At 38.0% G+C, this 24,898-nt stretch overlaps 1 protein-coding gene, 32 non-coding genes and 36 pseudogenes across 33 annotated transcripts; 68 read left to right on the forward strand and 1 right to left on the reverse strand.

The window, feature by feature from the left end:
• Window positions 1-54: 54 nt before the first annotated feature.
• Window positions 55-173, forward strand: LOC149600262 (5S ribosomal RNA). Its single transcript, XR_016378895.1, has one exon. It is a non-coding gene; the product is annotated as a 5S ribosomal RNA (ribosomal RNA).
• Window positions 174-310: 137 nt separating this feature from the next.
• On the forward strand, window positions 311-429 carry LOC149600263 (5S ribosomal RNA). Its single transcript, XR_016378896.1, has one exon. It is a non-coding gene; the product is annotated as a 5S ribosomal RNA (ribosomal RNA).
• A 137-nt stretch (window positions 430-566) lies between these two features.
• LOC149600264 (5S ribosomal RNA) lies at window positions 567-669 on the forward strand (annotated as a pseudogene).
• A 122-nt stretch (window positions 670-791) lies between these two features.
• LOC149600265 (5S ribosomal RNA) lies at window positions 792-910 on the forward strand. Its single transcript, XR_016378897.1, has one exon. It is a non-coding gene; the product is annotated as a 5S ribosomal RNA (ribosomal RNA).
• A 137-nt stretch (window positions 911-1,047) lies between these two features.
• Window positions 1,048-1,166, forward strand: LOC149600266 (5S ribosomal RNA). The gene has a single exon (XR_016378467.1). It is a non-coding gene; the product is annotated as a 5S ribosomal RNA (ribosomal RNA).
• A 137-nt stretch (window positions 1,167-1,303) lies between these two features.
• Window positions 1,304-1,406, forward strand: LOC149600267 (5S ribosomal RNA; annotated as a pseudogene).
• A 122-nt stretch (window positions 1,407-1,528) lies between these two features.
• On the forward strand, window positions 1,529-1,647 carry LOC149600268 (5S ribosomal RNA). Its single transcript, XR_016378736.1, has one exon. It is a non-coding gene; the product is annotated as a 5S ribosomal RNA (ribosomal RNA).
• Window positions 1,648-1,783: 136 nt separating this feature from the next.
• LOC149600269 (5S ribosomal RNA) lies at window positions 1,784-1,902 on the forward strand. The gene has a single exon (XR_016378898.1). It is a non-coding gene; the product is annotated as a 5S ribosomal RNA (ribosomal RNA).
• A 139-nt stretch (window positions 1,903-2,041) lies between these two features.
• LOC149600270 (5S ribosomal RNA) lies at window positions 2,042-2,160 on the forward strand. The gene has a single exon (XR_016378900.1). It is a non-coding gene; the product is annotated as a 5S ribosomal RNA (ribosomal RNA).
• Window positions 2,161-2,297: 137 nt separating this feature from the next.
• LOC149600271 (5S ribosomal RNA) lies at window positions 2,298-2,400 on the forward strand (annotated as a pseudogene).
• A 122-nt stretch (window positions 2,401-2,522) lies between these two features.
• LOC149600272 (5S ribosomal RNA) lies at window positions 2,523-2,641 on the forward strand. Its single transcript, XR_016378901.1, has one exon. It is a non-coding gene; the product is annotated as a 5S ribosomal RNA (ribosomal RNA).
• Window positions 2,642-2,777: 136 nt separating this feature from the next.
• Window positions 2,778-2,896, forward strand: LOC149600273 (5S ribosomal RNA). Its single transcript, XR_016378468.1, has one exon. It is a non-coding gene; the product is annotated as a 5S ribosomal RNA (ribosomal RNA).
• Window positions 2,897-3,032: 136 nt separating this feature from the next.
• LOC149600274 (5S ribosomal RNA) lies at window positions 3,033-3,135 on the forward strand (annotated as a pseudogene).
• Window positions 3,136-3,257: 122 nt separating this feature from the next.
• Window positions 3,258-3,376, forward strand: LOC149600275 (5S ribosomal RNA). The gene has a single exon (XR_016378902.1). It is a non-coding gene; the product is annotated as a 5S ribosomal RNA (ribosomal RNA).
• Window positions 3,377-3,513: 137 nt separating this feature from the next.
• Window positions 3,514-3,616, forward strand: LOC149600276 (5S ribosomal RNA; annotated as a pseudogene).
• A 122-nt stretch (window positions 3,617-3,738) lies between these two features.
• LOC149600277 (5S ribosomal RNA) lies at window positions 3,739-3,857 on the forward strand. Its single transcript, XR_016378903.1, has one exon. It is a non-coding gene; the product is annotated as a 5S ribosomal RNA (ribosomal RNA).
• A 137-nt stretch (window positions 3,858-3,994) lies between these two features.
• On the forward strand, window positions 3,995-4,113 carry LOC149600278 (5S ribosomal RNA). The gene has a single exon (XR_016378469.1). It is a non-coding gene; the product is annotated as a 5S ribosomal RNA (ribosomal RNA).
• A 137-nt stretch (window positions 4,114-4,250) lies between these two features.
• Window positions 4,251-4,353, forward strand: LOC149600279 (5S ribosomal RNA; annotated as a pseudogene).
• A 122-nt stretch (window positions 4,354-4,475) lies between these two features.
• On the forward strand, window positions 4,476-4,594 carry LOC149600280 (5S ribosomal RNA). The gene has a single exon (XR_016378737.1). It is a non-coding gene; the product is annotated as a 5S ribosomal RNA (ribosomal RNA).
• Window positions 4,595-4,730: 136 nt separating this feature from the next.
• Window positions 4,731-4,849, forward strand: LOC149600281 (5S ribosomal RNA). The gene has a single exon (XR_016378904.1). It is a non-coding gene; the product is annotated as a 5S ribosomal RNA (ribosomal RNA).
• A 362-nt stretch (window positions 4,850-5,211) lies between these two features.
• On the forward strand, window positions 5,212-5,330 carry LOC149600282 (5S ribosomal RNA). The gene has a single exon (XR_016377902.1). It is a non-coding gene; the product is annotated as a 5S ribosomal RNA (ribosomal RNA).
• Window positions 5,331-5,467: 137 nt separating this feature from the next.
• LOC149600283 (5S ribosomal RNA) lies at window positions 5,468-5,570 on the forward strand (annotated as a pseudogene).
• A 121-nt stretch (window positions 5,571-5,691) lies between these two features.
• On the forward strand, window positions 5,692-5,810 carry LOC149600284 (5S ribosomal RNA). Its single transcript, XR_016378905.1, has one exon. It is a non-coding gene; the product is annotated as a 5S ribosomal RNA (ribosomal RNA).
• Window positions 5,811-5,946: 136 nt separating this feature from the next.
• On the forward strand, window positions 5,947-6,065 carry LOC149600285 (5S ribosomal RNA). Its single transcript, XR_016379047.1, has one exon. It is a non-coding gene; the product is annotated as a 5S ribosomal RNA (ribosomal RNA).
• A 137-nt stretch (window positions 6,066-6,202) lies between these two features.
• Window positions 6,203-6,305, forward strand: LOC149600286 (5S ribosomal RNA; annotated as a pseudogene).
• A 122-nt stretch (window positions 6,306-6,427) lies between these two features.
• LOC149600287 (5S ribosomal RNA) lies at window positions 6,428-6,546 on the forward strand. The gene has a single exon (XR_016378906.1). It is a non-coding gene; the product is annotated as a 5S ribosomal RNA (ribosomal RNA).
• A 137-nt stretch (window positions 6,547-6,683) lies between these two features.
• On the forward strand, window positions 6,684-6,802 carry LOC149600288 (5S ribosomal RNA). The gene has a single exon (XR_016378907.1). It is a non-coding gene; the product is annotated as a 5S ribosomal RNA (ribosomal RNA).
• A 362-nt stretch (window positions 6,803-7,164) lies between these two features.
• Window positions 7,165-7,283, forward strand: LOC149600289 (5S ribosomal RNA). The gene has a single exon (XR_016377903.1). It is a non-coding gene; the product is annotated as a 5S ribosomal RNA (ribosomal RNA).
• A 137-nt stretch (window positions 7,284-7,420) lies between these two features.
• LOC149600290 (5S ribosomal RNA) lies at window positions 7,421-7,523 on the forward strand (annotated as a pseudogene).
• A 121-nt stretch (window positions 7,524-7,644) lies between these two features.
• LOC149600291 (5S ribosomal RNA) lies at window positions 7,645-7,763 on the forward strand. The gene has a single exon (XR_016378908.1). It is a non-coding gene; the product is annotated as a 5S ribosomal RNA (ribosomal RNA).
• Window positions 7,764-7,899: 136 nt separating this feature from the next.
• Window positions 7,900-8,018, forward strand: LOC149600292 (5S ribosomal RNA). Its single transcript, XR_016379048.1, has one exon. It is a non-coding gene; the product is annotated as a 5S ribosomal RNA (ribosomal RNA).
• Window positions 8,019-8,155: 137 nt separating this feature from the next.
• Window positions 8,156-8,258, forward strand: LOC149600293 (5S ribosomal RNA; annotated as a pseudogene).
• Window positions 8,259-8,380: 122 nt separating this feature from the next.
• LOC149600294 (5S ribosomal RNA) lies at window positions 8,381-8,499 on the forward strand (annotated as a pseudogene).
• Window positions 8,500-8,861: 362 nt separating this feature from the next.
• Window positions 8,862-8,980, forward strand: LOC149600295 (5S ribosomal RNA). Its single transcript, XR_016378909.1, has one exon. It is a non-coding gene; the product is annotated as a 5S ribosomal RNA (ribosomal RNA).
• A 136-nt stretch (window positions 8,981-9,116) lies between these two features.
• On the forward strand, window positions 9,117-9,235 carry LOC149600296 (5S ribosomal RNA). The gene has a single exon (XR_016379049.1). It is a non-coding gene; the product is annotated as a 5S ribosomal RNA (ribosomal RNA).
• A 137-nt stretch (window positions 9,236-9,372) lies between these two features.
• LOC149600297 (5S ribosomal RNA) lies at window positions 9,373-9,475 on the forward strand (annotated as a pseudogene).
• Window positions 9,476-9,597: 122 nt separating this feature from the next.
• On the forward strand, window positions 9,598-9,716 carry LOC149600298 (5S ribosomal RNA; annotated as a pseudogene).
• Window positions 9,717-10,078: 362 nt separating this feature from the next.
• On the forward strand, window positions 10,079-10,181 carry LOC149600299 (5S ribosomal RNA; annotated as a pseudogene).
• Window positions 10,182-10,303: 122 nt separating this feature from the next.
• LOC149600300 (5S ribosomal RNA) lies at window positions 10,304-10,422 on the forward strand (annotated as a pseudogene).
• Window positions 10,423-10,784: 362 nt separating this feature from the next.
• Window positions 10,785-10,903, forward strand: LOC149600301 (5S ribosomal RNA; annotated as a pseudogene).
• Window positions 10,904-11,041: 138 nt separating this feature from the next.
• LOC149600302 (5S ribosomal RNA) lies at window positions 11,042-11,160 on the forward strand. The gene has a single exon (XR_016379100.1). It is a non-coding gene; the product is annotated as a 5S ribosomal RNA (ribosomal RNA).
• A 136-nt stretch (window positions 11,161-11,296) lies between these two features.
• LOC149600303 (5S ribosomal RNA) lies at window positions 11,297-11,415 on the forward strand. The gene has a single exon (XR_016379132.1). It is a non-coding gene; the product is annotated as a 5S ribosomal RNA (ribosomal RNA).
• A 361-nt stretch (window positions 11,416-11,776) lies between these two features.
• Window positions 11,777-11,895, forward strand: LOC149600304 (5S ribosomal RNA). Its single transcript, XR_016379104.1, has one exon. It is a non-coding gene; the product is annotated as a 5S ribosomal RNA (ribosomal RNA).
• Window positions 11,896-12,033: 138 nt separating this feature from the next.
• LOC149600305 (5S ribosomal RNA) lies at window positions 12,034-12,136 on the forward strand (annotated as a pseudogene).
• Window positions 12,137-12,257: 121 nt separating this feature from the next.
• On the forward strand, window positions 12,258-12,376 carry LOC149600306 (5S ribosomal RNA). Its single transcript, XR_016378911.1, has one exon. It is a non-coding gene; the product is annotated as a 5S ribosomal RNA (ribosomal RNA).
• Window positions 12,377-12,512: 136 nt separating this feature from the next.
• Window positions 12,513-12,631, forward strand: LOC149600307 (5S ribosomal RNA). The gene has a single exon (XR_016378241.1). It is a non-coding gene; the product is annotated as a 5S ribosomal RNA (ribosomal RNA).
• Window positions 12,632-12,768: 137 nt separating this feature from the next.
• Window positions 12,769-12,871, forward strand: LOC149600308 (5S ribosomal RNA; annotated as a pseudogene).
• A 122-nt stretch (window positions 12,872-12,993) lies between these two features.
• LOC149600309 (5S ribosomal RNA) lies at window positions 12,994-13,112 on the forward strand (annotated as a pseudogene).
• A 362-nt stretch (window positions 13,113-13,474) lies between these two features.
• On the forward strand, window positions 13,475-13,593 carry LOC149600310 (5S ribosomal RNA; annotated as a pseudogene).
• A 348-nt stretch (window positions 13,594-13,941) lies between these two features.
• On the forward strand, window positions 13,942-14,060 carry LOC149600311 (5S ribosomal RNA; annotated as a pseudogene).
• Window positions 14,061-14,196: 136 nt separating this feature from the next.
• Window positions 14,197-14,299, forward strand: LOC149600312 (5S ribosomal RNA; annotated as a pseudogene).
• A 362-nt stretch (window positions 14,300-14,661) lies between these two features.
• On the forward strand, window positions 14,662-14,780 carry LOC149600313 (5S ribosomal RNA; annotated as a pseudogene).
• A 348-nt stretch (window positions 14,781-15,128) lies between these two features.
• LOC149600314 (5S ribosomal RNA) lies at window positions 15,129-15,247 on the forward strand (annotated as a pseudogene).
• Window positions 15,248-15,609: 362 nt separating this feature from the next.
• Window positions 15,610-15,728, forward strand: LOC149600315 (5S ribosomal RNA; annotated as a pseudogene).
• Window positions 15,729-16,089: 361 nt separating this feature from the next.
• LOC149600316 (5S ribosomal RNA) lies at window positions 16,090-16,208 on the forward strand (annotated as a pseudogene).
• Window positions 16,209-16,570: 362 nt separating this feature from the next.
• On the forward strand, window positions 16,571-16,689 carry LOC149600317 (5S ribosomal RNA; annotated as a pseudogene).
• A 348-nt stretch (window positions 16,690-17,037) lies between these two features.
• On the forward strand, window positions 17,038-17,156 carry LOC149600318 (5S ribosomal RNA; annotated as a pseudogene).
• Window positions 17,157-17,518: 362 nt separating this feature from the next.
• LOC149600319 (5S ribosomal RNA) lies at window positions 17,519-17,637 on the forward strand (annotated as a pseudogene).
• A 361-nt stretch (window positions 17,638-17,998) lies between these two features.
• Window positions 17,999-18,117, forward strand: LOC149600320 (5S ribosomal RNA; annotated as a pseudogene).
• A 362-nt stretch (window positions 18,118-18,479) lies between these two features.
• On the forward strand, window positions 18,480-18,598 carry LOC149600321 (5S ribosomal RNA; annotated as a pseudogene).
• A 137-nt stretch (window positions 18,599-18,735) lies between these two features.
• LOC149600322 (5S ribosomal RNA) lies at window positions 18,736-18,854 on the forward strand (annotated as a pseudogene).
• Window positions 18,855-18,991: 137 nt separating this feature from the next.
• Window positions 18,992-19,110, forward strand: LOC149600323 (5S ribosomal RNA; annotated as a pseudogene).
• Window positions 19,111-19,247: 137 nt separating this feature from the next.
• On the forward strand, window positions 19,248-19,366 carry LOC149600324 (5S ribosomal RNA). Its single transcript, XR_016378916.1, has one exon. It is a non-coding gene; the product is annotated as a 5S ribosomal RNA (ribosomal RNA).
• A 135-nt stretch (window positions 19,367-19,501) lies between these two features.
• Window positions 19,502-19,604, forward strand: LOC149600325 (5S ribosomal RNA; annotated as a pseudogene).
• Window positions 19,605-19,726: 122 nt separating this feature from the next.
• Window positions 19,727-19,845, forward strand: LOC149600326 (5S ribosomal RNA). The gene has a single exon (XR_016379033.1). It is a non-coding gene; the product is annotated as a 5S ribosomal RNA (ribosomal RNA).
• Window positions 19,846-19,979: 134 nt separating this feature from the next.
• Window positions 19,980-20,098, forward strand: LOC149600327 (5S ribosomal RNA; annotated as a pseudogene).
• Window positions 20,099-20,280: 182 nt separating this feature from the next.
• On the reverse strand, window positions 20,281-22,145 carry LOC149600328 (uncharacterized). The gene is made up of 6 exons (XM_089860898.1): window positions 21,697-22,145; window positions 21,521-21,632; window positions 21,240-21,441; window positions 20,798-21,167; window positions 20,572-20,736; window positions 20,281-20,497 (listed from the first exon to the last, which is right to left on the reverse strand). The coding sequence occupies exons 1-6, from the start codon at window positions 22,033-22,035 to the stop codon at window positions 20,300-20,302; spliced, it is 1,386 nt and encodes a 461-aa protein (XP_089717024.1). The 5' UTR covers window positions 22,036-22,145; the 3' UTR covers window positions 20,281-20,299.
• A 499-nt stretch (window positions 22,146-22,644) lies between these two features.
• Window positions 22,645-22,763, forward strand: LOC149600329 (5S ribosomal RNA; annotated as a pseudogene).
• A 137-nt stretch (window positions 22,764-22,900) lies between these two features.
• Window positions 22,901-23,018, forward strand: LOC149600330 (5S ribosomal RNA). The gene has a single exon (XR_016378714.1). It is a non-coding gene; the product is annotated as a 5S ribosomal RNA (ribosomal RNA).
• The last annotated feature ends 1,880 nt before the right edge of the window (window positions 23,019-24,898 follow it).

Below are 24,898 nucleotides of genomic sequence, written 5' to 3' on the forward strand. Positions count from 1 at the left end.
ATTTATTTATAAAGATGAAGGTTAATTAAATTCAAATTATTAAATAGCACTCTCGGCAACGGCCATATCACGCTGAAAACACCGGTTCTCGTCCGATCACCGAAGTTAAGCAGCGTCGAGCGCAGTCAGTACTTGGGAGGGAGACCACTTAGGAACACTGCGTGCCGTTGGCTTTTTCACTTTTTTTTCCTCTTTTAAATTCCAATAGATATAAAAAAAGCAAACATATTTTCTTTTTGTTATTGTTTTAAAAAGATGAAGGTTAATTTGTCTAACTTAATTTAAATTCAAATTATTAAATAGCACTCTCGGCAACGGCCATATCACGCTGAAAACACCGGTTCTCGTCCGATCACCGAAGTTAAGCAGCGTCGAGCGCAGTCAGTACTTGGGAGGGAGACCACTTAGGAACACTGCGTGCCGTTGGCTTTTTCACTTTTTTTTCCTCTTTTAAATTCCAATAGATATGAAAAAAGCAAACATATTTTCTTTTTGTTATTGTTTTAAAAAGATGATGGTTATTTTGTCTCACTTAATTTAAATTCGAATTATTATCTAGCACTCTCGGCAACTGCCATATCACGCTGAAAACACCGGTTCTCGTCCGATCACCGAAGTTAAGCAGCGTCGAGCGCAGTCAGTACTTGGAAACTCTGCGTGCCGTTGGCTTTTTCACTTTTATTTCCCCTTTTAAATTCCATGAGATATGAAAAAAGCAAACATATCTTCTTTTTCTTATTGATTTATAAAGATGAAGGTTAATTAAATTCAAATTATTAAATAGCACTCTCGGCAACGGCCATATCACGCTGAAAACACCGGTTCTCGTCCGATCACCGAAGTTAAGCAGCGTCGAGCGCAGTCAGTACTTGGGAGGGAGACCACTTAGGAACACTGCGTGCCGTTGGCTTTTTCACTTTTTTTTCCTCTTTTAAATTCCAATAGATATAAAAAAAGCAAACATATTTTCTTTTTGTTATTGTTTTAAAAAGATGAAGGTTAATTTGTCTAACTTAATTTAAATTCGAATTATTAAATAGCACTCTCGGCAACGGCCATATCACGCTGAAAACACCGGTTCTCGTCCGATCACCGAAGTTAAGCAGCGTCGAGCGCAGTCAGTACTTGGGAGGGAGACCACTTAGAAACACTGCGTGCCGTTGGCAGTTTCACTTTTTTTTCCTCATTTAAAATCCAATAGATATGAAAAAAGCAAACATATTTTCTTTTTGTTATTGTTTTAAAAAGATGATGGTTAACTTGTCTCACTTAATTTAAATTCGAATTATTATCTAGCACTCTCGGCAACTGCCATATCACGCTGAAAACACCGGTTCTCGTCCGATCACCGAAGTTAAGCAGCGTCGAGCGCAGTCAGTACTTGGAAACTCTGCGTGCCGTTGGCTTTTTCACTTTAATTTCCCCTTTTAAATTCCATGAGATATGAAAAAAGCAAACATATCTTCTTTTTCTTATTGATTTATAAAGATGAAGGTTAATTAAATTCAAATTATTAAATAGCACTCTCGGCAACGGCCATATCACGCTGAAAACACCGGTTCTCGTCCGATCACCGAAGTTAAGCAGCGTCGAGAGCAGTCAGTACTTGGGAGGGAGACCACTTAGGAACACTTCGTGCCGTTGGCTTTTTCACTTTTTTTCCTCTTTTAAATTCCAATAGATATAAAAAAAGCAAACATATTTTCTTTTTGTTATTGTTTTAAAAAGATGAAGGTTAATTTGTCTAACTTAATTTAAATTCGAATTATTAAATAGCACTCTCGGCAACGGCCATATCACGCTGAAAACACCGGTTCTCGTCCGATCACCGAAGTTAAGCAGCGTCGAGCGCAGTCAGTACTTGGGAGGGAGACCACTTAGGAACACTGCGTGCCGTTGGCTTTTTCACTTTTTTTTTTCCTCTTTTAAATTCCAATAGATATAAAAAAAGCAAACATATTTTCTTTTTGTTATTGTTTTAAAAAGATGAAGGTTAATTTGTCTAACTTAATTTAAATTCAAATTATTAAATAGCACTCTCGGCAACGGCCATATCACGCTGAAAACACCGGTTCTCGTCCGATCACCGAAGTTAAGCAGCGTCGAGCGCAGTCAGTACTTGGGAGGGAGACCACTTAGGAACACTGCGTGCCGTTGGCTTTTTCACTTTTTTTTCCTCTTTTAAATTCCAATAGATATGAAAAAAGCAAACATATTTTCTTTTTGTTATTGTTTTAAAAAGATGATGGTTATTTTGTCTCACTTAATTTAAATTCGAATTATTATCTAGCACTCTCGGCAACTGCCATATCACGCTGAAAACACCGGTTCTCGTCCGATCACCGAAGTTAAGCAGCGTCGAGCGCAGTCAGTACTTGGAAACTCTGCGTGCCGTTGGCTTTTTCACTTTTATTTCCCCTTTTAAATTCCATGAGATATGAAAAAAGCAAACATATCTTCTTTTTCTTATTGATTTATAAAGATGAAGGTTAATTAAATTCAAATTATTAAATAGCACTCTCGGCAACGGCCATATCACGCTGAAAACACCGGTTCTCGTCCGATCACCGAAGTTAAGCAGCGTCGAGCGCAGTCAGTACTTGGGAGGGAGACCACTTAGGAACACTGCGTGCCGTTGGCTTTTTCACTTTTTTTTCCTCTTTTAAATTCCAATAGATATAAAAAAGCAAACATATTTTCTTTTTGTTATTGTTTTAAAAAGATGAAGGTTAATTTGTCTAACTTAATTTAAATTCGAATTATTAAATAGCACTCTCGGCAACGGCCATATCACGCTGAAAACACCGGTTCTCGTCCGATCACCGAAGTTAAGCAGCGTCGAGCGCAGTCAGTACTTGGGAGGGAGACCACTTAGAAACACTGCGTGCCGTTGGCAGTTTCATTTTTTTTCCTCATTTAAAATCCAATAGATATGAAAAAAGCAAACATATTTTCTTTTTGTTATTGTTTTAAAAAGATGATGGTTAACTTGTCTCACTTAATTTAAATTCGAATTATTATCTAGCACTCTCGGCAACTGCCATATCACGCTGAAAACACCGGTTCTCGTCCGATCACCGAAGTTAAGCAGCGTCGAGCGCAGTCAGTACTTGGAAACTCTGCGTGCCGTTGGCTTTTTCACTTTAATTTCCCCTTTTAAATTCCATGAGATATGAAAAAAGCAAACATATCTTCTTTTTCTTATTGATTTATAAAGATGAAGGTTAATTAAATTCAAATTATTAAATAGCACTCTCGGCAACGGCCATATCACGCTGAAAACACCGGTTCTCGTCCGATCACCGAAGTTAAGCAGCGTCGAGCGCAGTCAGTACTTGGGAGGGAGACCACTTAGGAACACTGCGTGCCGTTGGCTTTTTCACTTTTTTTTCCTCTTTTAAATTCCAATAGATATGAAAAAAGCAAACATATTTTCTTTTTGTTATTGTTTTAAAAAGATGATGGTTATTTTGTCTCACTTAATTTAAATTCGAATTATTATCTAGCACTCTCGGCAACTGCCATATCACGCTGAAAACACCGGTTCTCGTCCGATCACCGAAGTTAAGCAGCGTCGAGCGCAGTCAGTACTTGGAAACTCTGCGTGCCGTTGGCTTTTTCACTTTTATTTCCCCTTTTAAATTCCATGAGATATGAAAAAAGCAAACATATCTTCTTTTTCTTATTGATTTATAAAGATGAAGGTTAATTAAATTCAAATTATTAAATAGCACTCTCGGCAACGGCCATATCACGCTGAAAACACCGGTTCTCGTCCGATCACCGAAGTTAAGCAGCGTCGAGCGCAGTCAGTACTTGGGAGGGAGACCACTTAGGAACACTGCGTGCCGTTGGCTTTTTCACTTTTTTTTCCTCTTTTAAATTCCAATAGATATAAAAAAAGCAAACATATTTTCTTTTTGTTATTGTTTTAAAAAGATGAAGGTTAATTTGTCTAACTTAATTTAAATTCGAATTATTAAATAGCACTCTCGGCAACGGCCATATCACGCTGAAAACACCGGTTCTCGTCCGATCACCGAAGTTAAGCAGCGTCGAGCGCAGTCAGTACTTGGGAGGGAGACCACTTAGAAACACTGCGTGCCGTTGGCAGTTTCACTTTTTTTTCCTCATTTAAAATCCAATAGATATGAAAAAAGCAAACATATTTTCTTTTTGTTATTGTTTTAAAAAGATGATGGTTAACTTGTCTCACTTAATTTAAATTCGAATTATTATCTAGCACTCTCGGCAACTGCCATATCACGCTGAAAACACCGGTTCTCGTCCGATCACCGAAGTTAAGCAGCGTCGAGCGCAGTCAGTACTTGGAAACTCTGCGTGCCGTTGGCTTTTTCACTTTAATTTCCCCTTTTAAATTCCATGAGATATGAAAAAAGCAAACATATCTTCTTTTTCTTATTGATTTATAAAGATGAAGGTTAATTAAATTCAAATTATTAAATAGCACTCTCGGCAACGGCCATATCACGCTGAAAACACCGGTTCTCGTCCGATCACCGAAGTTAAGCAGCGTCGAGAGCAGTCAGTACTTGGGAGGGAGACCACTTAGGAACACTTCGTGCCGTTGGCTTTTTCACTTTTTTTCCTCTTTTAAATTCCAATAGATATAAAAAAAGCAAACATATTTTCTTTTTGTTATTGTTTTAAAAAGATGAAGGTTAATTTGTCTAACTTAATTTAAATTCGAATTATTAAATAGCACTCTCGGCAACGGCCATATCACGCTGAAAACACCGGTTCTCGTCCGATCACCGAAGTTAAGCAGCGTCGAGCGCAGTCAGTACTTGGGAGGGAGACCACTTAGGAACACTGCGTGCCGTTGGCTTTTTCACTTTTTTTTCCTCATTTAAAATCCAATAGATATGAAAAAAGCAAACATATTTTCTTTTTGTTATTGTTTTAAAATGATGATGGTTAATTTGTCTCACTTAGTTTAAATTCGAATTATTATCTAGCACTCTCGGCAACTGCCATATCACGCTGAAAACACCGGTTCTCGTCCGATCACCGAAGTTAAGCAGCGTCGAACGCAGTCAGTACTTGGAAACTTTGCGTGCCGTTGGCTTTTTCACATTTATTTCCTCTTTTAAATTCCATCAGATATGAAAAAAGCAAACATATCTTCTTTTTCTTATTGATTTTTAAAGATGAAGGTTAATTAAATTCAAATTATTAAATGGCACTCTCGGCAACGGCCACATCACGCTGAAAACACCGGTTCTCGTCCGATCACCGAAGTTAAGCAGCGTCGAGCGCAGTCAGTACTTGGGAGGGAGACCACTTAGGAACACTGCGTGCCGTTGGCTTTTTCACTTTTTTTTCCTCTTTTAAATTCCAATAGATATGAAAAAAGCAAACATATTTTCTTTTTGTTATTGTTTTAAAAAGATGATGGTTAATTTGTCTCACTTAATTTAAATTCGAATTATTATCTAGCACTCTCGGCAACGGCCATATCACGCTGAAGACACCGGTTCTCGTCCGATCACCGAAGTTAAGCAGCGTCGAGCGCAGTCAGTACTTGGAAACTCTGCGTGCCGTTGGCTTTTTCAGTTTTATTTCCTCTTTTAAATTCCATCAGATATGAAAAAAGCAAACATATCTTCTTTTTGTTATTGTTTTATAAAGATGAAGGTTTTTAAATTCAAATTATTAAATAGCACTCTCGGCAACGGCCATATCACGCTGAAAACACCGGTTCTCGTCCGATCACCGAAGTTAAGCAGCGTCGAGCGCAGTCAGTACTTGGGAGGGAGACCACTTAGGAACACTGCGTGCCGTTGGCTTTTTCACTTTTTTTTCCTCTTTTAAATTCCAATAGATATAAAAAAAGCAAACATATTTTCTTTTGTTATTGTTTTAAAAAGATGAAGGTTAATTTGTCTAACTTAATTTAAATTCGAATTATTAAATAGCACTCTCGGCAACGGCCATATCACGCTGAAAACACCGGTTCTCGTCCGATCACCGAAGTTAAGCAGCGTCGAGCGCAGTCAGTACTTGGGAGGGAGACCACTTAGGAACACTGCGTGCCGTTGGCAGTTTCACTTTTTTTTCCTCATTTAAAATCCAATAGATATGAAAAAAGCAAACATATTTTCTTTTTGTTATTGTTTTAAAAAGATGATGGTTAATTTGTCTCACTTAATTTAAATTCGAATTATTATCTAGCACTCTCGGCAACTGCCATATCACGCTGAAAACACCGGTTCTCGTCCGATCACCGAAGTTAAGCAGCGTCGAGCGCAGTCAGTACTTGGAAACTCTGCGTGCCGTTGGCTTTTTCACTTTTATTTCCCCTTTTAAATTCCATGAGATATGAAAAAAGCAAACATATCTTCTTTTTCTTATTGATTTATAAAGATGAAGGTTAATTAAATTCAAATTATTAAATAGCACTCTCGGCAACGGCCATATCACGCTGAAAACACCGGTTCTCGTCCGATCACCGAAGTTAAGCAGCGTCGAGCGCAGTCAGTACTTGGGAGGGAGACCACTTAGGAACACTGCGTGCCGTTGGCTTTTTCACTTTTTTTTCCTCTTTTAAATTCCAATAGATATAAAAAAAGCGAACATATTTTCTTTTTGTTATTGTTTTAAAAAGATGAAGGTTAATTTGTCTAACTTAAATTAAATTCGAATTATTAAATAGCACTCTCGGCAACGGCCATATCACGCTGAAAACACCGGTTCTCGTCCGATCACCGAAGTTAAGCAGCGTCGAGCGCAGTCAGTACTTGGGAGGGAGACCACTTAGGAACACTGCGTGCCGTTGGCTTTTTCACTTTTTTTTCCTCATTTAAAATCCAATAGATATGAAAAAAGCAAACATATTTTCTTTTTGTTATTGTTTTAAAATGATGATGGTTAATTTGTCTCACTTAGTTTAAATTCGAATTATTATCTAGCACTCTCGGCAACTGCCATATCACGCTGAAAACACCGGTTCTCGTCCGATCACCGAAGTTAAGCAGCGTCGAACGCAGTCAGTACTTGGAAACTTTGCGTGCCGTTGGCTTTTTCACTTTTATTTCCTCTTTTAAATTCCATCAGATATGAAAAAAGCAAACATATCTTCTTTTTCTTATTGATTTTTAAAGATGAAGGTTAATTAAATTCAAATTATTAAATGGCACTCTCGGCAACGGCCACATCACGCTGAAAACACCGGTTCTCGTCCGATCACCGAAGTTAAGCAGCGTCGAGCGCAGTCAGTACTTGGGAGGGAGACCACTTAGGAACACTGCGTGCCGTTGGCTTTTTCACTTTTTTTTCCTCTTTTAAATTCCAATAGATATGAAAAAAGCAAACATATTTTCTTTTTGTTATTGTTTTAAAAAGATGATGGTTAATTTGTCTCACTTAATTTAAATTCGAATTATTATCTAGCACTCTCGGCAACGGCCATATCACGCTGAAGACACCGGTTCTCGTCCGATCACCGAAGTTAAGCAGCGTCGAGCGCAGTCAGTACTTGGAAACTCTGCGTGCCGTTGGCTTTTTCAGTTTTATTTCCTCTTTTAAATTCCATCAGATATGAAAAAAGCAAACATATCTTCTTTTTGTTATAGTTTTATAAAGATGAAGGTTTTTAAATTCAAATTATTAAATAGCACTCTCGGCAACGGCCATATCACGCTGAAAACACCGGTTCTCGTCCGATCACCGAAGTTAAGCAGCGTCGAGCGCAGTCAGTACTTGGGAGGGAGACCACTTAGGAACACTGCGTGCCGTTGGCTTTTTCACTTTTTTTTCCTCTTTTAAATTCCAATAGATATAAAAAAAGCAAAGATATTTTCTTTTGTTATTGTTTTAAAAAGATGAAGGTTAATTTGTCTAACTTAATTTAAATTCGAATTATTAAATAGCACTCTCGGCAACGGCCATATCACGCTGAAAACACCGGTTCTCGTCCGATCACCGAAGTTAAGCAGCGTCGAGCGCAGTCAGTACTTGGGAGGGAGACCACTTAGGAACACTGCGTGCCGTTGGCAGTTTCACTTTTTTTTCCTCATTTAAAATCCAATAGATATGAAAAAAGCAAACATATTTTCTTTTTGTTATTGTTTTAAAAAGATGATGGTTAATTTGTCTCACTTAATTTAAATTCGAATTATTATCTAGCACTCTCGGCAACTGCCATATCACGCTGAAAACACCGGTTCTCGTCCGATCACCGAAGTTAAGCAGCGTCGAGCGCAGTCAGTACTTGGAAACTCTGCGTGCCGTTGGCTTTTTCACTTTTATTTCCCCTTTTAAATTCCATGAGATATGAAAAAAGCAAACATATCTTCTTTTTCTTATTGATTTATAAAGATGAAGGTTAATTAAATTCAAATTATTAAATAGCACTCTCGGCAACGGCCATATCACGCTGAAAACACCGGTTCTCGTCCGATCACCGAAGTTAAGCAGCGTCGAGCGCAGTCAGTACTTGGGAGCGAGACCACTTAAGAACACTGCGTGCCGTTGGCTTTTTCACTTTTTTTCCTCTTTTTTAATTTTAATAGATATGAAAAAAGCAAACACGTTTTCTTTTTGTTATTGTTTTAAAATGATGATGGTTAATTTGTCTCACTTAGTTTAAATTCGAATTATTATCTAGCACTCTCGGCAACTGCCATATCACGCTGAAAACACCGGTTCTCGTCCGATCACCGAAGTTAAGCAGCGTCGAACGCAGTCAGTACTTGGAAACTTTGCGTGCCGTTGGCTTTTTCACTTTTATTTCCTCTTTTAAATTCCATCAGATATGAAAAAAGCAAACATATCTTCTTTTTCTTATTGTTTTATAAAGATGAAAGTTAATTAAATTCAAATTATTAACTAGCACTCTCGGCAACGGCCATATCACGCTGAAAACACCGGTTCTCGTCCGATCACCGAAGTTAAGCAGCGTCGAGCGCAGTCAGTACTTGGGAGGGAGACCACTTAGGAACACTGCGTGCCGTTGGCTTTTTCACTTTTTTTTCCTCTTTTAAATTCCAATAGATATAAAAAAAGCAAAGATATTTTCTTTTGTTATTGTTTTAAAAAGATGAAGGTTAATTTGTCTAACTTAATTTAAATTCGAATTATTAAATAGCACTCTCGGCAACGGCCATATCACGCTGAAAACACCGGTTCTCGTCCGATCACCGAAGTTAAGCAGCGTCGAGCGCAGTCAGTACTTGGGAGGGAGACCACTTAGGAACACTGCGTGCCGTTGGCAGTTTCACTTTTTTTTCCTCATTTAAAATCCAATAGATATGAAAAAAGCAAACATATTTTCTTTTTGTTATTGTTTTAAAAAGATGATGGTTAATTTGTCTCACTTAATTTAAATTCGAATTATTATCTAGCACTCTCGGCAACTGCCATATCACGCTGAAAACACCGGTTCTCGTCCGATCACCGAAGTTAAGCAGCGTCGAGCGCAGTCAGTACTTGGAAACTCTGCGTGCCGTTGGCTTTTTCACTTTTATTTCCCCTTTTAAATTCCATGAGATATGAAAAAAGCAAACATATCTTCTTTTTCTTATTGATTTATAAAGATGAAGGTTAATTAAATTCAAATTATTAAATAGCACTCTCGGCAACGGCCATATCACGCTGAAAACACCGGTTCTCGTCCGATCACCGAAGTTAAGCAGCGTCGAGCGCAGTCAGTACTTGGGAGCGAGACCACTTAAGAACACTGCGTGCCGTTGGCTTTTTCACTTTTTTTCCTCTTTTTTAATTTTAATAGATATGAAAAAAGCAAACACGTTTTCTTTTTGTTATTGTTTTAAAATGATGATGGTTAATTTGTCTCACTTAGTTTAAATTCGAATTATTATCTAGCACTCTCGGCAACTGCCATATCACGCTGAAAACACCGGTTCTCGTCCGATCACCGAAGTTAAGCAGCGTCGAACGCAGTCAGTACTTGGAAACTTTGCGTGCCGTTGGCTTTTTCACTTTTATTTCCTCTTTTAAATTCCATCAGATATGAAAAAAGCAAACATATCTTCTTTTTCTTATTGTTTTATAAAGATGAAAGTTAATTAAATTCAAATTATTAACTAGCACTCTCGGCAACGGCCATATCACGCTGAAAACACCGGTTCTCGTCCGATCACCGAAGTTAAGCAGCGTCGAGCGCAGTCAGTACTTGGGAATACTGCGTGCCGTTGGCTTTTTCACTTTTGTTTCCTCTTTCAAATTCCACCAGATATGAAAAAAGCAAACATATCTTCTTTTTGTTATTGTTTTATAAAGATGAAAGTTAATTAAATTCAAATTATTAACTAGCACTCTCGGCAACGGCCATATCACGCTGAGTACACCGGTTCTCGTCCGATAACCGAAGTTAAGCAGCGTCGAGCGCAGTCACTACTTGGGAGGGAGACCACTTAGGAACACTGCGTGCCGTTGGCTTTTTCACTTTTTTTTCCTCTTTTAAATTTTAATAGATATGAAAAAAGCAAACATGTTTTCTTTTTGTTATTGTTTTAAAATGATGAAGGTTAATTTGTCTCACTTAATTTAAATTCGAATTATTAACTAGCACTCTCGGCAACGGCCATATCACGCTAAAAACACCGGTTCACGTCCGATCACCGAAGTTAAGCAGCGTCGAGCGCATACTGTACTTGGGAATACTGCGTGCCGTTGGCTTTTTCAATTTTGTTTCCTCTTTTAAATTCCACCAGATATGAAAAAAGCAAACAAATCTTCTTTTTGTTATTGTTTTATAAAGATGAAGGTTAATTAAATTCAAATTATTAACTAGCACTCTCGGCAACGGCCATATCTCGCTGAATACACCGGTTCTCGTCCGATAACCGAAGTTAAGCAGCGTCGAGCGCAGTCAGTACTTGGGAGGGAGAGCACTTAGGAACACTGCGTGCCGTTGGCTTTTTCACTTTTTTTTCCTCTTTTAAATTCCAATAGATATAAAAAAAAGCAAACATATTTTCTTTTTGTTATTGTTTTAAAAAGATGAAGGTTAATTTGTCTCACTTAATTTAAATTCGAATTATTAAATAGCTCTCTCGGCAACGGTCATATCACGCTGAAAACACCGGTTCTCGTCCGATCACCGAAGTTAAGCAGCGTCGAGCGCAGTCAGTACTTGGGAGGGAGACCACTTAGGAACACTGCGTGCCGTTGGCTTTTTCACTTTTTTTTCCTCTTTTAAATTCCAATAGATGTAAAAAAAGCAAACATATTTTCTTTTGTTATTGTTTTAAAAAGATGAAGGTTAATTTGTCTAACTTAATTTAAATTCGAATTATTAAATAGCACTCTCGGCAACGGCCATATCACGCTGAAAACACCGGTTCTCGTCCGATCACCGAAGCTAAGCAGCGTCGAGCGCAGTCAGTACTTGGGAGGGAGACCACTTAGGAACACTGCGTGCCGTTGGCTTTTTCACTTTTTTTTCCTCATTTAAAATCCAATAGATATGAAAAAAGCAAACATATTTTCTTTTTGTTATTGTTTTAAAAAGATGATGGTTATTTTGTCTCACTTAATTTAAATTCGAATTATTATCTAGCACTCTCGGCAACTGCCATATTACGCTGAAAACACCGGTTCTCGTCCGATCACCGAAGTTAAGCAGCGTCGAACGCAGTCAGTACTTGGAAACTTTGCGTGCCGTTGGCTTTTTCACTTTTATTTCCTCTTTTAAATTCCATCAGATATGAAAAAAGCAAACATATCTTCTTTTTCTTATTGATTTATAAAGATGAAGGTAGTTAAATTCGAATTATTAAATAGCACTTTCGGCAACGGCCATATCACGCTGAAAACACCGGTTCTCGTCCGATCACCGAAGTTAAGCAGCGTCGAGCGCAGTCAGTACTTGAGAGGGAGACCACTTAGGAACACTGCGTGCCGTTGGCTTTTTCACTTTTTTTTTCCTCTTTTAAATTCCAATAGATATGAAAAAAGCAAACATATTTTCTTTTTGTTATTGTTTTAAAAAGATGATGGTTAATTTGTCTCACTTAATTTAAATTCGAATTATTATCTAGCACTCTCGGCAACGGCCATATCACGCTGAAGACACCGGTTCTCGTCCGATCACCGAAGTTAAGCAGCGTCGAGCGCAGTCAGTTCTTGGAAACTCTGCGTGCCGTTGGCTTTTTCAGTTTTATTTCCTCTTTTAAATTCCATCAGATATGAAAAAAGCAAACATATCTTCTTTTTGTTATTGTTTTATAAAGATGAAGGTTTTTAAATTCAAATTATTAAATAGCACTCTCGGCAACGGCCATATCACGCTGAAAACACCGGTTCTCGTCCGATCACCGAAGTTAAGCAGCGTCGAGCGCAGTCAGTACTTGGGAGGGAGACCACTTAGGAACACTGCGTGCCGTTGGCTTTTTCACTTTTTTTTCCTCTTTTAAATTCCAATAGATATAAAAAAGCAAACATATTTTCTTTTTGTTATTGTTTTAAAAAGATGAAGGTTAATTTGTCTAACTTAATTTAAATTTGAATTATTAAATAGCACTCTCGGCAACGGCCATATCACGCTGAAAACACCGGTTCTCGTCCGATCACCGAAGTTAAGCAGCGTCGAGCGCAGTCAGTACTTGGGAGGGAGACCACTTAGGAACACTGCGTGCCGTTGAAAGTTTCACTTTTTTTTCCTCATTTAAAATCCAATAGATATGAAAAAAGCAAACATATTTTCTTTTTGTTATTGTTTTAAAAAGATGATGGTTAATTTGTCTCACTTAATTTAAATTCGAATTATTATCTAGCACTCTCGGCAACTGCCATATCACGCTGAAAACACCGGTTCTCGTCCGATCACCGAAGTTAAGCAGCGTCGAGCGCAGTCAGTACTTGGGAATACTGCGTGCCGTTGGCTTTTTCACTTTTGTTTCCTCTTTCAAATTCCACCAGATATGAAAAAAGCAAACATATCTTCTTTTTGTTATTGTTTTATAAAGATGAAAGTTAATTAAATTCAAATTATTAACTAGCACTCTCGGCAACGGCCATATCACGCTGAGTACACCGGTTCTCGTCCGATAACCGAAGTTAAGCAGCGTCGAGCGCAGTCACTACTTGGGAGGGAGACCACTTAGGAACACTGCGTGCCGTTGGCTTTTTCACTTTTTTTTCCTCTTTTAAATTTTAATAGATATGAAAAAAGCAAACATGTTTTCTTTTTGTTATTGTTTTAAAATGATGAAGGTTAATTTGTCTCACTTAATTTAAATTCGAATTATTAACTAGCACTCTCGGCAACGGCCATATCACGCTAAAAACACCGGTTCACGTCCGATCACCGAAGTTAAGCAGCGTCGAGCGCATACTGTACTTGGGAATACTGCGTGCCGTTGGCTTTTTCACTTTTGTTTCCTCTTTTAAATTCCACCAGATATGAAAAAAGCAAACAAATCTTCTTTTTGTTATTGTTTTATAAAGATGAAGGTTAATTAAATTCAAATTATTAACTAGCACTCTCGGCAACGGCCATATCTCGCTGAATACATCGGTTCTCGTCCGATAACCGAAGTTAAGCAGCGTCGAGCGCAGTCAGTACTTGGGAGGGCGACCACTTAGGAACACTGCGTGCCGTTAGCTTTTTCACTTTTTTTCCTCTTTTAAATTCCAATAGATATGAAAATAAGCAAACATATTTTCTTTTTGTTATTGTTTTAAAAAGATGAAGGTTAATTTTAAATTCGAATTATTATCTAGCAATCTCGGCAACGGCCATATCACGCTGAAAACACCGGTTCTCGTCCGATCACCGAAGTTAAGCAGCGTCGAACGCAGTCAGTACTTGGAAACTTTGCGTGCCGTTCGCTTTTTCAGTTTTATTTCCTCTTTTAAATTCCATCAGATATGAAAAAAGCAAACATATCTTCTTTTTGTTATTGTTTTATAAAGATGAAGGTTTTTAAATTCAAATTATTAAATAGCACTCTCGGCAACGGCCACATCACGCTGAAAACACCGGTTCTCGTCCGATCACCGAAGTTAAGCAGCGTCGAGCGCAGTCAGTACTTGGGAGCGAGACCACTTAAGAACACTGCGTGCCGTTGGCTTTTTCACTTTTTTTCCTCTTTTAAATTTTAATAGATATGAAAAAAGCAAACACGTTTTCTTTTTGTTATTGTTTTAAAATGATGATGGTTAATTTGTCTCACTTAGTTTAAATTCGAATTATTATCTAGCACTCTCGGCAACGGCCATATCACGCTGAAAACACCGGTTCTCGTCCGATCACCGAAGTTAAGCAGCGTCGAGCGCAGTCAGTACTTGGGAATACTGCGTGCCGTTGGCTTTTTCACTTTTTTTTCGTCTTTTAAATTTTAATAGATATGAAAAAAGCAAACATGTTTTCTTTTTGTTATTGTTTTAAAATGATGAAGGTTAATTTGTCTCACTTAATTTAAATTCGAATTATTAACTAGCACTCCCGGCAACGGCCATATCACGCTAAAAACACCGGTTCACGTCCGATCACCGAAGTTAAGCAGCGTCGAGCGCATACTGTACTTGGGAATACTGCGTGCCGTTGGCTTTTTCACTTTTGTTTCCTCTTTTAAATTCCACCAGATATGAAAAAAGCAAACAAATCTTCTTTTTGTTATTGTTTTATAAAGATGAAGGTTAATTAAATTCAAATTATTAACTAGCACTCTCGGCAACGGCCATATCTCGCTGAATACACCGGTTCTCGTCCGATAACCGAAGTTAAGCAGCGTCGAGCGCAGTCAGTACTTGGGAGGGCGACCACTTAGGAACACTGCGTGCCGTTAGCTTTTTCACTTTTTTTCCTCTTTTAAATTCCAATAGATATGAAAATAAGCAAACATATTTTCTTTTTGTTATTGTTTTAAAAAGATGAAGGTTAATTTTAAATTCGAATTATTATCTAGCAATCTCGGCAACGGCCATATCACGCTGAAAACACCGGTTCTCGTCCGATCACCGAAGTTAAGCAGCGTCGAACGCAGTCAGTACTTGGAAACTTTGCGTGCCGTTCGCTTTTTCAGTTTTATTTCCTCTTTTAAATTCCATCAGATATGAAAAAAGCAAACATATCTTCTTTTTGTTATTGTTTTATAAAGATGAAGGTTTTTAAATTCAAATTATTAAATAGCACTCTCGGCAACGGCCATATCACGCTGAGTACACCGGTGCTCGTCCGATAACCGAAGTTAAGCAGCGTCGAGCGCAGTCACTACTTGGGAGGGAGACCACTTAGGAACACTGCGTGCCGTTGGCTTTTTCACTTTTTTTTCGTCTTTTAAATTTTAATAGATATGAAAAAAGCAAACATGTTTTCTTTTTGTTATTGTTTTAAAATGATGAAGGTTAATTTGTCTCACTTAATTTAAATTCGAATTATTAACTAGCACTCTCGGCAACGGCTATATCACGCTAAAAACACCGGTTCACGTCCGATCACCGAAGTTAAGCAGCGTCGAGCGCATACTGTACTTGGGAATACTGCGTGCCGTTGGCTTTTTCAATTTTGTTTCCTCTTTTAAACTCCACCAGATATGAAAAAAGCAAACAAATCTTCTTTTTGTTATTGTTTTATAAAGATGAAGGTTAATTAAATTCAAATTATTAACTAGCACTCTCGGCAACGGCCATATCTCGCTGAGTACACCGGTTCTCGTCCGATAACCGAAGTTAAGCAGCGTCGAGCGCAGTCAGTACTTGGGAGGGTGACCACTTAGGAACACTGCGTGCCGTTAGCTTTTTCACTTTTTTTCCTCTTTTAAATTCCAATAGATATGAAAATAAGCAAACATATTTTCTTTTTGTTATTGTTTTAAAAAGATGAAGGTTAATTTGTCTCACTTAATTTAAATTCGAATTATTATCTAGCACTCTCGGCAACGGCCATATCACGCTGAGAACACCGGTTCTCGTCCGATCGCCGACGTTAGCAGCGTCGAGCGCAGTCAGTACTTGGGAATACTGCGTGCCGTTGGCTTTTTCACTTTTGTTTCTTCTTTCAAATTCCACCAGATATGAAAAAAGCAACCATTTCTTCTTTTTGTTATTGTTTTATAAAGATGAAAGTTAATTAAATTCAAATTATTAACTAGCACTCTCGGCAACGGCCATATCACGCTGAGTACACCGGTGCTCGTCCGATAACCGAAGTTAAGCAGCGTCGAGCGCAGTCACTACTTGGGAGGGAGACCACTTAGGAACACTGCGTGCCGTTGGCTTTTTCACTTTTTTTTCGTCTTTTAAATTTTAATAGATATGAAAAAAGCAAACATGTTTTCTTTTTGTTATTGTTTTAAAATGATGAAGGTTAATTTGTCTCACTTAATTTAAATTCGAATTATTAACTAGCATTCTCGGCAACGGCTATATCACGCTAAAAACACCGGTTCACGTCCGATCACCGAAGTTAAGCAGCGTCGAGCGCATACTGTACTTGGGAATACTGCGTGCCGTTGGCTTTTTCAATTTTGTTTCCTCTTTTAAATTCCACCAGATATGAAAAAAGCAAACAAATCTTCTTTTTGTTATTGTTTTATAAAGATGAAGGTTAATTAAATTCAAATTATTAACTAGCACTCTCGGCAACGGCCATATCTCGCTGAGTACACCGGTTCTCGTCCGATAACCGAAGTTAAGCAGCGTCGAGCGCAGTCAGTACTTGGGAGGGCGACCACTTAGGAACACTGCGTGCCGTTAGCTTTTTCACTTTTTTTCCTCTTTTAAATTCCAATAGATATGAAAATAAGCAAACATATTTTCTTTTTGTTATTGTTTTAAAAAGATGAAGGTTAATTTTAAATTCGAATTATTATCTAGCAATCTCGGCAACGGCCATATCACGCTGAAAACACCGGTTCTCGTCCGATCACCGAAGTTAAGCAGCGTCGAACGCAGTCAGTACTTGGAAACTTTGCGTGCCGTTCGCTTTTTCAGTTTTATTTCCTCTTTTAAATTCCATCAGATATGAAAAAAGCAAACATATCTTCTTTTTGTTATTGTTTTATAAAGATGAAGGTTTTTAAATTCAAATTATTAAATAGCACTCTCGGCAACGGCCATATCACGCTGAGTACACCGGTGCTCGTCCGATAACCGAAGTTAAGCAGCGTCGAGCGCAGTCACTACTTGGGAGGGAGACCACTTAGGAACACTGCGTGCCGTTGGCTTTTTCACTTTTTTTTCGTCTTTTAAATTTTAATAGATATGAAAAAAGCAAACATGTTTTCTTTTTGTTATTGTTTTAAAATGATGAAGGTTAATTTGTCTCACTTAATTTAAATTCGAATTATTAACTAGCACTCTCGGCAACGGCTATATCACGCTAAAAACACCGGTTCACGTCCGATCACCGAAGTTAAGCAGCGTCGAGCGCATACTGTACTTGGGAATACTGCGTGCCGTTGGCTTTTTCAATTTTGTTTCCTCTTTTAAACTCCACCAGATATGAAAAAAGCAAACAAATCTTCTTTTTGTTATTGTTTTATAAAGATGAAGGTTAATTAAATTCAAATTATTAACTAGCACTCTCGGCAACGGCCATATCTCGCTGAGTACACCGGTTCTCGTCCGATAACCGAAGTTAAGCAGCGTCGAGCGCAGTCAGTACTTGGGAGGGTGACCACTTAGGAACACTGCGTGCCGTTAGCTTTTTCACTTTTTTTCCTCTTTTAAATTCCAATAGATATGAAAATAAGCAAACATATTTTCTTTTTGTTATTGTTTTAAAAAGATGAAGGTTAATTTGTCTCACTTAATTTAAATTCGAATTATTATCTAGCACTCTCGGCAACGGCCATATCACGCTGAGAACACCGGTTCTCGTCCGATCGCCGACGTTAGCAGCGTCGAGCGCAGTCAGTACTTGGGAATACTGCGTGCCGTTGGCTTTTTCACTTTTGTTTCTTCTTTCAAATTCCACCAGATATGAAAAAAGCAACCATATCTTCTTTTTGTTATTGTTTTATAAAGATGAAAGTTAATTAAATTCAAATTATTAACTAGCACTCTCGGCAACGGCCATATCACGCTGAGTACACCGGTGCTCGTCCGATAACCGAAGTTAAGCAGCGTCGAGCGCAGTCACTACTTGGGAGGGAGACCACTTAGGAACACTGCGTGCCGTTGGCTTTTTCACTTTTTTTTCGTCTTTTAAATTTTAATAGATATGAAAAAAGCAAACATGTTTTCTTTTTGTTATTGTTTTAAAATGATGAAGGTTAATTTGTCTCACTTAATTTAAATTCGAATTATTAACTAGCACTCTCGGCAACGGCTATATCACGCTAAAAACACCGGTTCACGTCCGATCACCGAACTTAAGCAGCGTCGAGCGCATACTGTACTTGGGAATACTGCGTGCCGTTGGCTTTTTCAATTTTGTTTCCTCTTTTAAATTCCACCAGATATGAAAAAAGCAAACAAATCTTCTTTTTGTTATTGTTTTATAAAGATGAAGGTTAATTAAATTCAAATTATTAACTAGCACTCTCGGCAACGGCCATATCTCGCTGAGTACACCGGTTCTCGTCCGATAACCGAAGTTAAGCAGCGTCGAGCGCAGTCAGTACTTGGGAGGGCGACCACTTAGGAACACTGCGTGCCGTTAGCTTTTTCACTTTTTTTCCTCTTTTAAATTCCAATAGATATGAAAATAAGCAAACATATTTTCTTTTTGTTATTGTTTTAAAAAGATGAAGGTTAATTTGTCTCACTTAATTTAAATTCGAATTATTATCTAGCACTCTCGGCAACGGCCATATCACGCTGAGAACACCGGTTCTCGTCCGATCACCGAAGTTAAGAAGCGTCGAGCGCAGTCAGTACTTGGGAGGGAGACCACTTAGGAACACTGCGTGCCGTTGGCTTTTTCACTTTTTTTTCCTCTTTTAAATTCCAATAGATATGAAAAAAGCAAACATATTTTCTTTTTGTTATTGTTTTAAAAAGATGATGGTTAATTTTTCTCACTTAATTTAAATTCGAATTATTATCTAGCACTCTCGGCAACGGCCATATGACGCTGAAAACACCAGTTCTCGTCCGATCACCGAAGTTAAGAAGCGTCGAGCGCAGTCAGTACTTGGGAGGGAGACCACTTAGGAACACTGCGTGCCGTTGGCTTTTTCACTTTTTTTTCCTCTTTTAAATTCCTATAGATATGAAAAAAGGAAACATATTTTCTTTTTGTTATTGTTTTGAAAAGATGAAGGTTAATTTGTCTCACTTAATTTAAATTCGAATTATTATCTAGCACTCTCGACAACGGCCATATCACGCTGAAAACACCGGTTCTCGTCCGATCACCGAAGTTAAGCAGCGTCGAGCGCAGTCAGTACTTGGGAGGGAGACCACTTAGGAACACTGCGTGCCGTTGGCTTTTTCATTTTTTTCCTCTTTTAAATTCCTATAGATATGAAAAAAGCAAACATATTTTCTTTTTGTTATTGTTTTAAAAAGATGATGGTTAATTTGTCTCACTTAATTTAAATTCGAATTATTATCTAGCACTCTCGGCAACGGCCATATCACGCTGAAAACACCGGTTCTCGTCCGATCACCGAAGTTAAGCAGCGTCGAGCGCAGTCAGTACTTGGAAACTTTGCGTGCCGTTGGCTTTTTCACTTTTATTTCCTCTTTTAAATTCCATGAGATATGAAAAAAGCAAACATATCTTCTTTTTCTTATTGATTTATAAAGATGAAGGTTAATTAAATTCGAATTATTAAATAGCACTCTCGGCAACGGCCATATCACGCTGAAAGCACCGGTTCTCGTCCGATCACCGAAGTTAAGCAGCGTCGAGCGCAGTCAGTACTTGGGAGGGAGACCACTTAGGAACACTGCGTGCCGTTGGCTTTTTCACTTTTTTTTCCTCTTTTAAATTCCTATAGATATGAAAAAAGCAAACATATTTTCTTTTTGTTATTGTTTTAAAAAGATGGTCAATTTGTCTCACTTAATTTAAATTCGAATTATTATCTAGCACTCTCGGCAACGGCCATATCACGCTGAAAACACCGGTTCTCGTCGGATCACCGAAGTTAAGCAGCGTCGAGCGCAGTCAGTACTTGGGAAGGAGACCACTTAGGAACACTGCGCGCCGTTGGCTTTTTCACTTTTTTTTCCTCTTTTAAATTCCAATAGATATGAAAAAAGGAAACATATTTTCTTTTTGTTATTGTTTTGAAAAGATGAAGGTTAATTTGTCTCACTTAATTTAAATTCGAATTATTAAATAGCACTCTCGGCAACGGCCATATCACGCTGAAAACACCGGTTCACTTACTCGATTGAAGATTTGAGAATTAAACTAATTCTTACATTTCACTAAGTGCCAGCAGTCAAATAAATGCGTTATTCTAGGATAATTTTCCTTGAGATAGCGCCTTACTTGCTTGTGTCTATCCGTAACTAAATACGCCACAGTCATACCTTTATCATATAAATAACTTAGCCCCTTTTTTAGTCCTTCGAGTTCCATCGCTACACTGTTAGCTACTTGACTACTCTATAGGAAAAAAACAAGAATCATTATATATAAAATTCTTCAGGTGTTGTCCAACAGGCGTGGCAATTGATTACCTGAATCAAAACCAAGTGAATTATTTTTTTAATGGAACTCTCTAAGAAACAGTAGCTGCCATATTTAGCAGAAAATCCGGGACTGTCACATCTTCCATCCCCACCCAAGCAAAGAGGTTTCCCCTGCAAGGACTCGAGAAGACATCTTTGTTCGCTCTCCCAGACCTACAAGAAAATTTCTACCATTTTTAATCCTTTTAGCATTTATATAAGAAAGGACACTTACAGTTTTTATAGCTCGCAAAAGGTAGGCTTTTTGAATTCGATAATAAGTTCTCTTATCAAACATTTGAATCCCTATCATTTGCAACATCCTAATGGCTTTAGTTGGGTTCATCCCAGAAAATAAAATAGCTGCGGCAGTAAGAATATTCCCAGCAGGTTTGCGGGATATTTCTGGTTGGCTTTGCCATTTCACTTTGTGATTGTTGCAACATGTAGCCTGTACTATGACCATTGAGCCTTTTGTAGACATGACTGTAGTACATTTAGAGAGGCATATTGCGCAAAACGTGAAAAGTTGTAATAATGCGCTTTCAAACACCATAAATTTGCGCTCTTTAAAGAGATCTTCCCCTTCTTTGAACTGACGTGAACTACACAAATGGTAAAATTCCATCAAGAAGTTTTTCGCCAGGCACTCATTTCAAATAACTATAAACTCATACAGATTGACTTCATCTTCAGATAATTGGGAAGGAGTGTAGCTGGGATCTTGAGAACTCATAAATTCTCCAGCATCTGGGATTTCCTCCTCTTCCTCTTCGTAATCATCATCTTGGTCTCGATTTAGACATTGATGTAGATAATTCAAATCTTCTTCAGTTTGCGTAGATGCCTCTTTAGTCTTTATTGGGTCAGTTTGGGCTACTACAGGTTTAAAATTCATTGAAAACAGGTATAAATTCATTATAGGTTGAGAATAGCAATCGAGGGCCTAAATTTTCACCTCTATGAGATACAATCCTACAAAGTCGTTCATCAGTTTGAACTTTTTTTGACTGAACACCAAGATTTTTAGGAGTTTGCGTTTCTACTGTTACTCTTAGAAGACTAAATTCCTGGCAAGAAAATACTAGATGATGAATATAATTTATTATAATATATCTAATGAGAACATCTTACCATTTCCTTAACTCGTGACGTTGAGGGCTCGTTTATAAAATCAAAAATAGTGGGTACCACATTTGGCAATAAATTACGAAATCCAGGAACTGAGCTAGCACTCAAACTAAATGCAGCATCTCGGTTTCGTACAAAACACTCGGACTCAAAATGTAGAGAACATATTTTGCTTGTTTTTGCAGGCTTAAAACTAGGTTTTTTCATGCTTGCCAACCATTTATTTCTTAGTTCAATATCACTTGGAAAAGAATGAAACGTAAGCCTTTGGCCTTCTCGGTTGGTATTGCTATTATTTCCACAATTTGGAGCGACACACCGATATTTCACTGATTTCTCCATTCTAATAAATACAAGGGGCCTAAAACTTGGTCAAAATCTCTAAACAAACGCACCTAATATACTAAACTTTTGTGAGAAATACCGCCACTAACAAGTAGCAAATTAATCAGCTCAGCTGATAAAAACAGCCCTTGGCGTCGGAGCTCGGGAGTCTCGGGCGCGCGCGCTTGGCTTTTCCGCGAGATGCCGTGAGTGACGTAGCGAGGAGAAATCCCGCCAAAAATCATCTCCGCAAATTTGCTTTTTGCCCCCCAAATTTCAAGTTTTCAAAGTGTTTTTTCTGTGTTTTCCTTCATATTTAAATATTAATCAAGCATATTTTTGGAATCTGAAGAGTTTAAACTCTCAAAAAAGTAAGGTTTTCTTTAGATTTGAGATAATTTTTAAATCACGTCACTAACACTTTAAGCAGCGTCGAACGCAGTCAGTACTTGGGAGGGAGACCACTTAGGAACACTGCGTGCCGTTGGCTTTTTCACTTTTTTTTCCTCTTTTAAATTCCTATAGATATGAAAAAAGCAAACATATTTTCTTTTTGTTATTGTTTTAAAAAGATGAAGGTCAATTTGTCTCACTTAATTTAAATTCGAATTATTATCTAGCACTCTCGGCAACGGCCATATCACGCTGAAAACACCGGTTCTCGTCGGATCACCGAAGTTAAGCAGCGTCGAGCGCAGTCAGTACTTGGGAGGGAGACCACTTAGGAACACTGCGCGCTGTTGGCTTTTTCACTTTTTTTTCCTCTTTTAAATTCCAATAGATATGAAAAAAGCCAACATATTTTCTTTTTGTTATTGTTTTAAAAAGATGAAGTTTAATTTGTCTCACTTAATTTAAATTCGAATTATTAAATAGCACTCTCGGCAACGGCCATATCACGCTGAAAACACCGGTTCTCGTCCGATCACCGAAGTTAAGCAGCGTCGAGCGCAGTCAGTACTTGGGAGGAGACCACTTAGGAACACTGCGTGCCGTTGGCTTTTTCACTTTTTTTTCCTCTTTTAAATTCCTATAGATATGAAAAAAGCAAACATATTTTCTTTTTGTTATTGTTTTAAAAAGATGGTCAATTTGTCTCACTTAATTTAAATTCGAATTATTATTTAGCACTCTCGGCAACGGCCATATCACGCTGAAAACACCGGTTCTCGTCCGATCACCGAAGTTAAAGTGTTAGTGACATAATTTTCGTCACCCACAAACTTAAAATGCGAAAAAAATCCTTGAAAAATCTAGTTTATTATGATATGTTTACTTTTTTATTTGGTTTCGTAGCAATTTATTAAATTGCAATCAAAGTAGAGTATTTGGAAAAGGCCTAGTTAAAATTTTGTTTCGTTTGATGACGTAGTAAGGAGAAATTTTCTCTCTAGATGTCGCTCACGTGAAGCCTGTTAGTGTCTCCGCGCGCGCCGCGTTAAGCCTAATTTATTCAGATTCGCGCGGCATTAGTACCGTGACCGTCAGTGGTGAGCGATATAGTCTTTAATTTTGAACTAAAATGTCAGACTCGGAAAACGATGAATATTATTCATTGTCATCAGATTCTTATTCTGAAGACGGGCTTAATCTAAGCTTTGATTCGAGTGTAGTAGACGAAGAATTATCGGAAGATGAAGATCTCGGGATTGGAAACTTGGGCCTTGGTATTCAGCCATACCAATTTGAACCCTTGATGCCAGAAGAAGTTTTAAGGGAAAGGCAGCTTGCTGCAGCAGTAAATACCGAGAGAAATGAGAGACTTTTTAATAATGACTGGTACGTACGATTACTACTTGATTTTCATAATTACGAGGATAGGTGAAAAGTGATTCAGGCTAGAATGATTCATACCTTTTACACAAGGAGATCGGACTATTTATGTAATTAGTATTAATCCTCATAGCCTGAAAACTATGTATTTTTTGTAGGTGTATTTGTGGCTTTTGCCAAGTAATGACTACTGTAGAAGAATGCACTTGCTGCAGGGAATATGAGCAAGTGGACAGTGTGTTGGAAGAGGGTAGCTGTATTACACAGCACCGTTTATTTGAGAGACGATGTCTCGATGTGGAAGAACTTAGGCAGTGGTATTTGGAATTTTGTAACCGGAGGCCTGGAAGAATCACTGAACCTCGACAAGGAGAAATTTACAGGTCAGATTTTAATTTCGATTACCTTACAGTAAGACTAAATGAGTATGTGCAAAAATTAGAATACAATTGCCACGTTTTATCATTGCCTTCAGTATTTAGTTCAGAAGAATTTACACCTAGTTGTTTCATTGCAGGAAATATAGGTATATTGCCTATAGAAGATTTATACGATGGACTCACCAATTCTTACCAAGTGGTTTACGTTACCCAATTCCTAGTTGCGTCTTATTAAAAATTCGGGAAACATTTCCATCCGATGTTTATTGTGGATTTGTACGATTGCAATAAGAACTAATTTAAAAACCTCAATTATCCTCGTGTTAAGTCGAACTTGCGAAATAATTGCTAAACGTCTATTGGAAAAACATTTTAGTGCAACATGACTTGGATATGGGGATGGATAATTTGAAGTGTGAAATGTTGTATCTAGGGAAATTCGTATTCCCCATACACAATTAATGGTGTCTAGCTTCATTCCACTCGCTGTATACGGATCCTTGGAGTTTTTATTGATGACAGAGTAGCTTTTGACAACCACACTACAAAATCTTCCAACTGTGTAAACAAAACTCCTATTATAATTCTTTGACACTGCTAAATATTGACTTTACGTCGGTAATATGGCGCCCTCTATATTGTTTGGCACACAATCGCTCCACCAACACCAGGTTGGCAGTTACGTCTTTGGACATCTGTCACAAAGTGAACAAGTTAGTTCCCGCTAG

The sequence above is a fragment of the Phalangium opilio genome, unplaced genomic scaffold (assembly GCF_054372755.1).
Source record: "Phalangium opilio isolate 3A_F unplaced genomic scaffold, DU_Popi_V2 ptg000360l_1, whole genome shotgun sequence".
Lineage (NCBI taxonomy): Eukaryota > Metazoa > Arthropoda > Arachnida > Opiliones > Phalangiidae > Phalangium > Phalangium opilio.

What these genes read in the sequence shown, in the direction of transcription:
- LOC149600328 (XM_089860898.1), bottom strand. Translation starts at nt 22,035, where the DNA reads ATGGAGAAATCAGTGAAATATCGGTGTGTCGCTCCAAATTGTGGAAAT. An exon ending in TAGGATTGTATCTCATAGAG is followed by an intron (nt 21,442 to 21,520) that starts GTGAAAATTTAG and finishes TTAAACCTGTAG; the next exon opens with TAGCCCAAACTGACCCAATA. An exon ending in TTCACTTGGTTTTGATTCAG is followed by an intron (nt 20,498 to 20,571) that starts GTAATCAATTGC and finishes TTTTTCCTATAG; the next exon opens with AGTAGTCAAGTAGCTAACAG.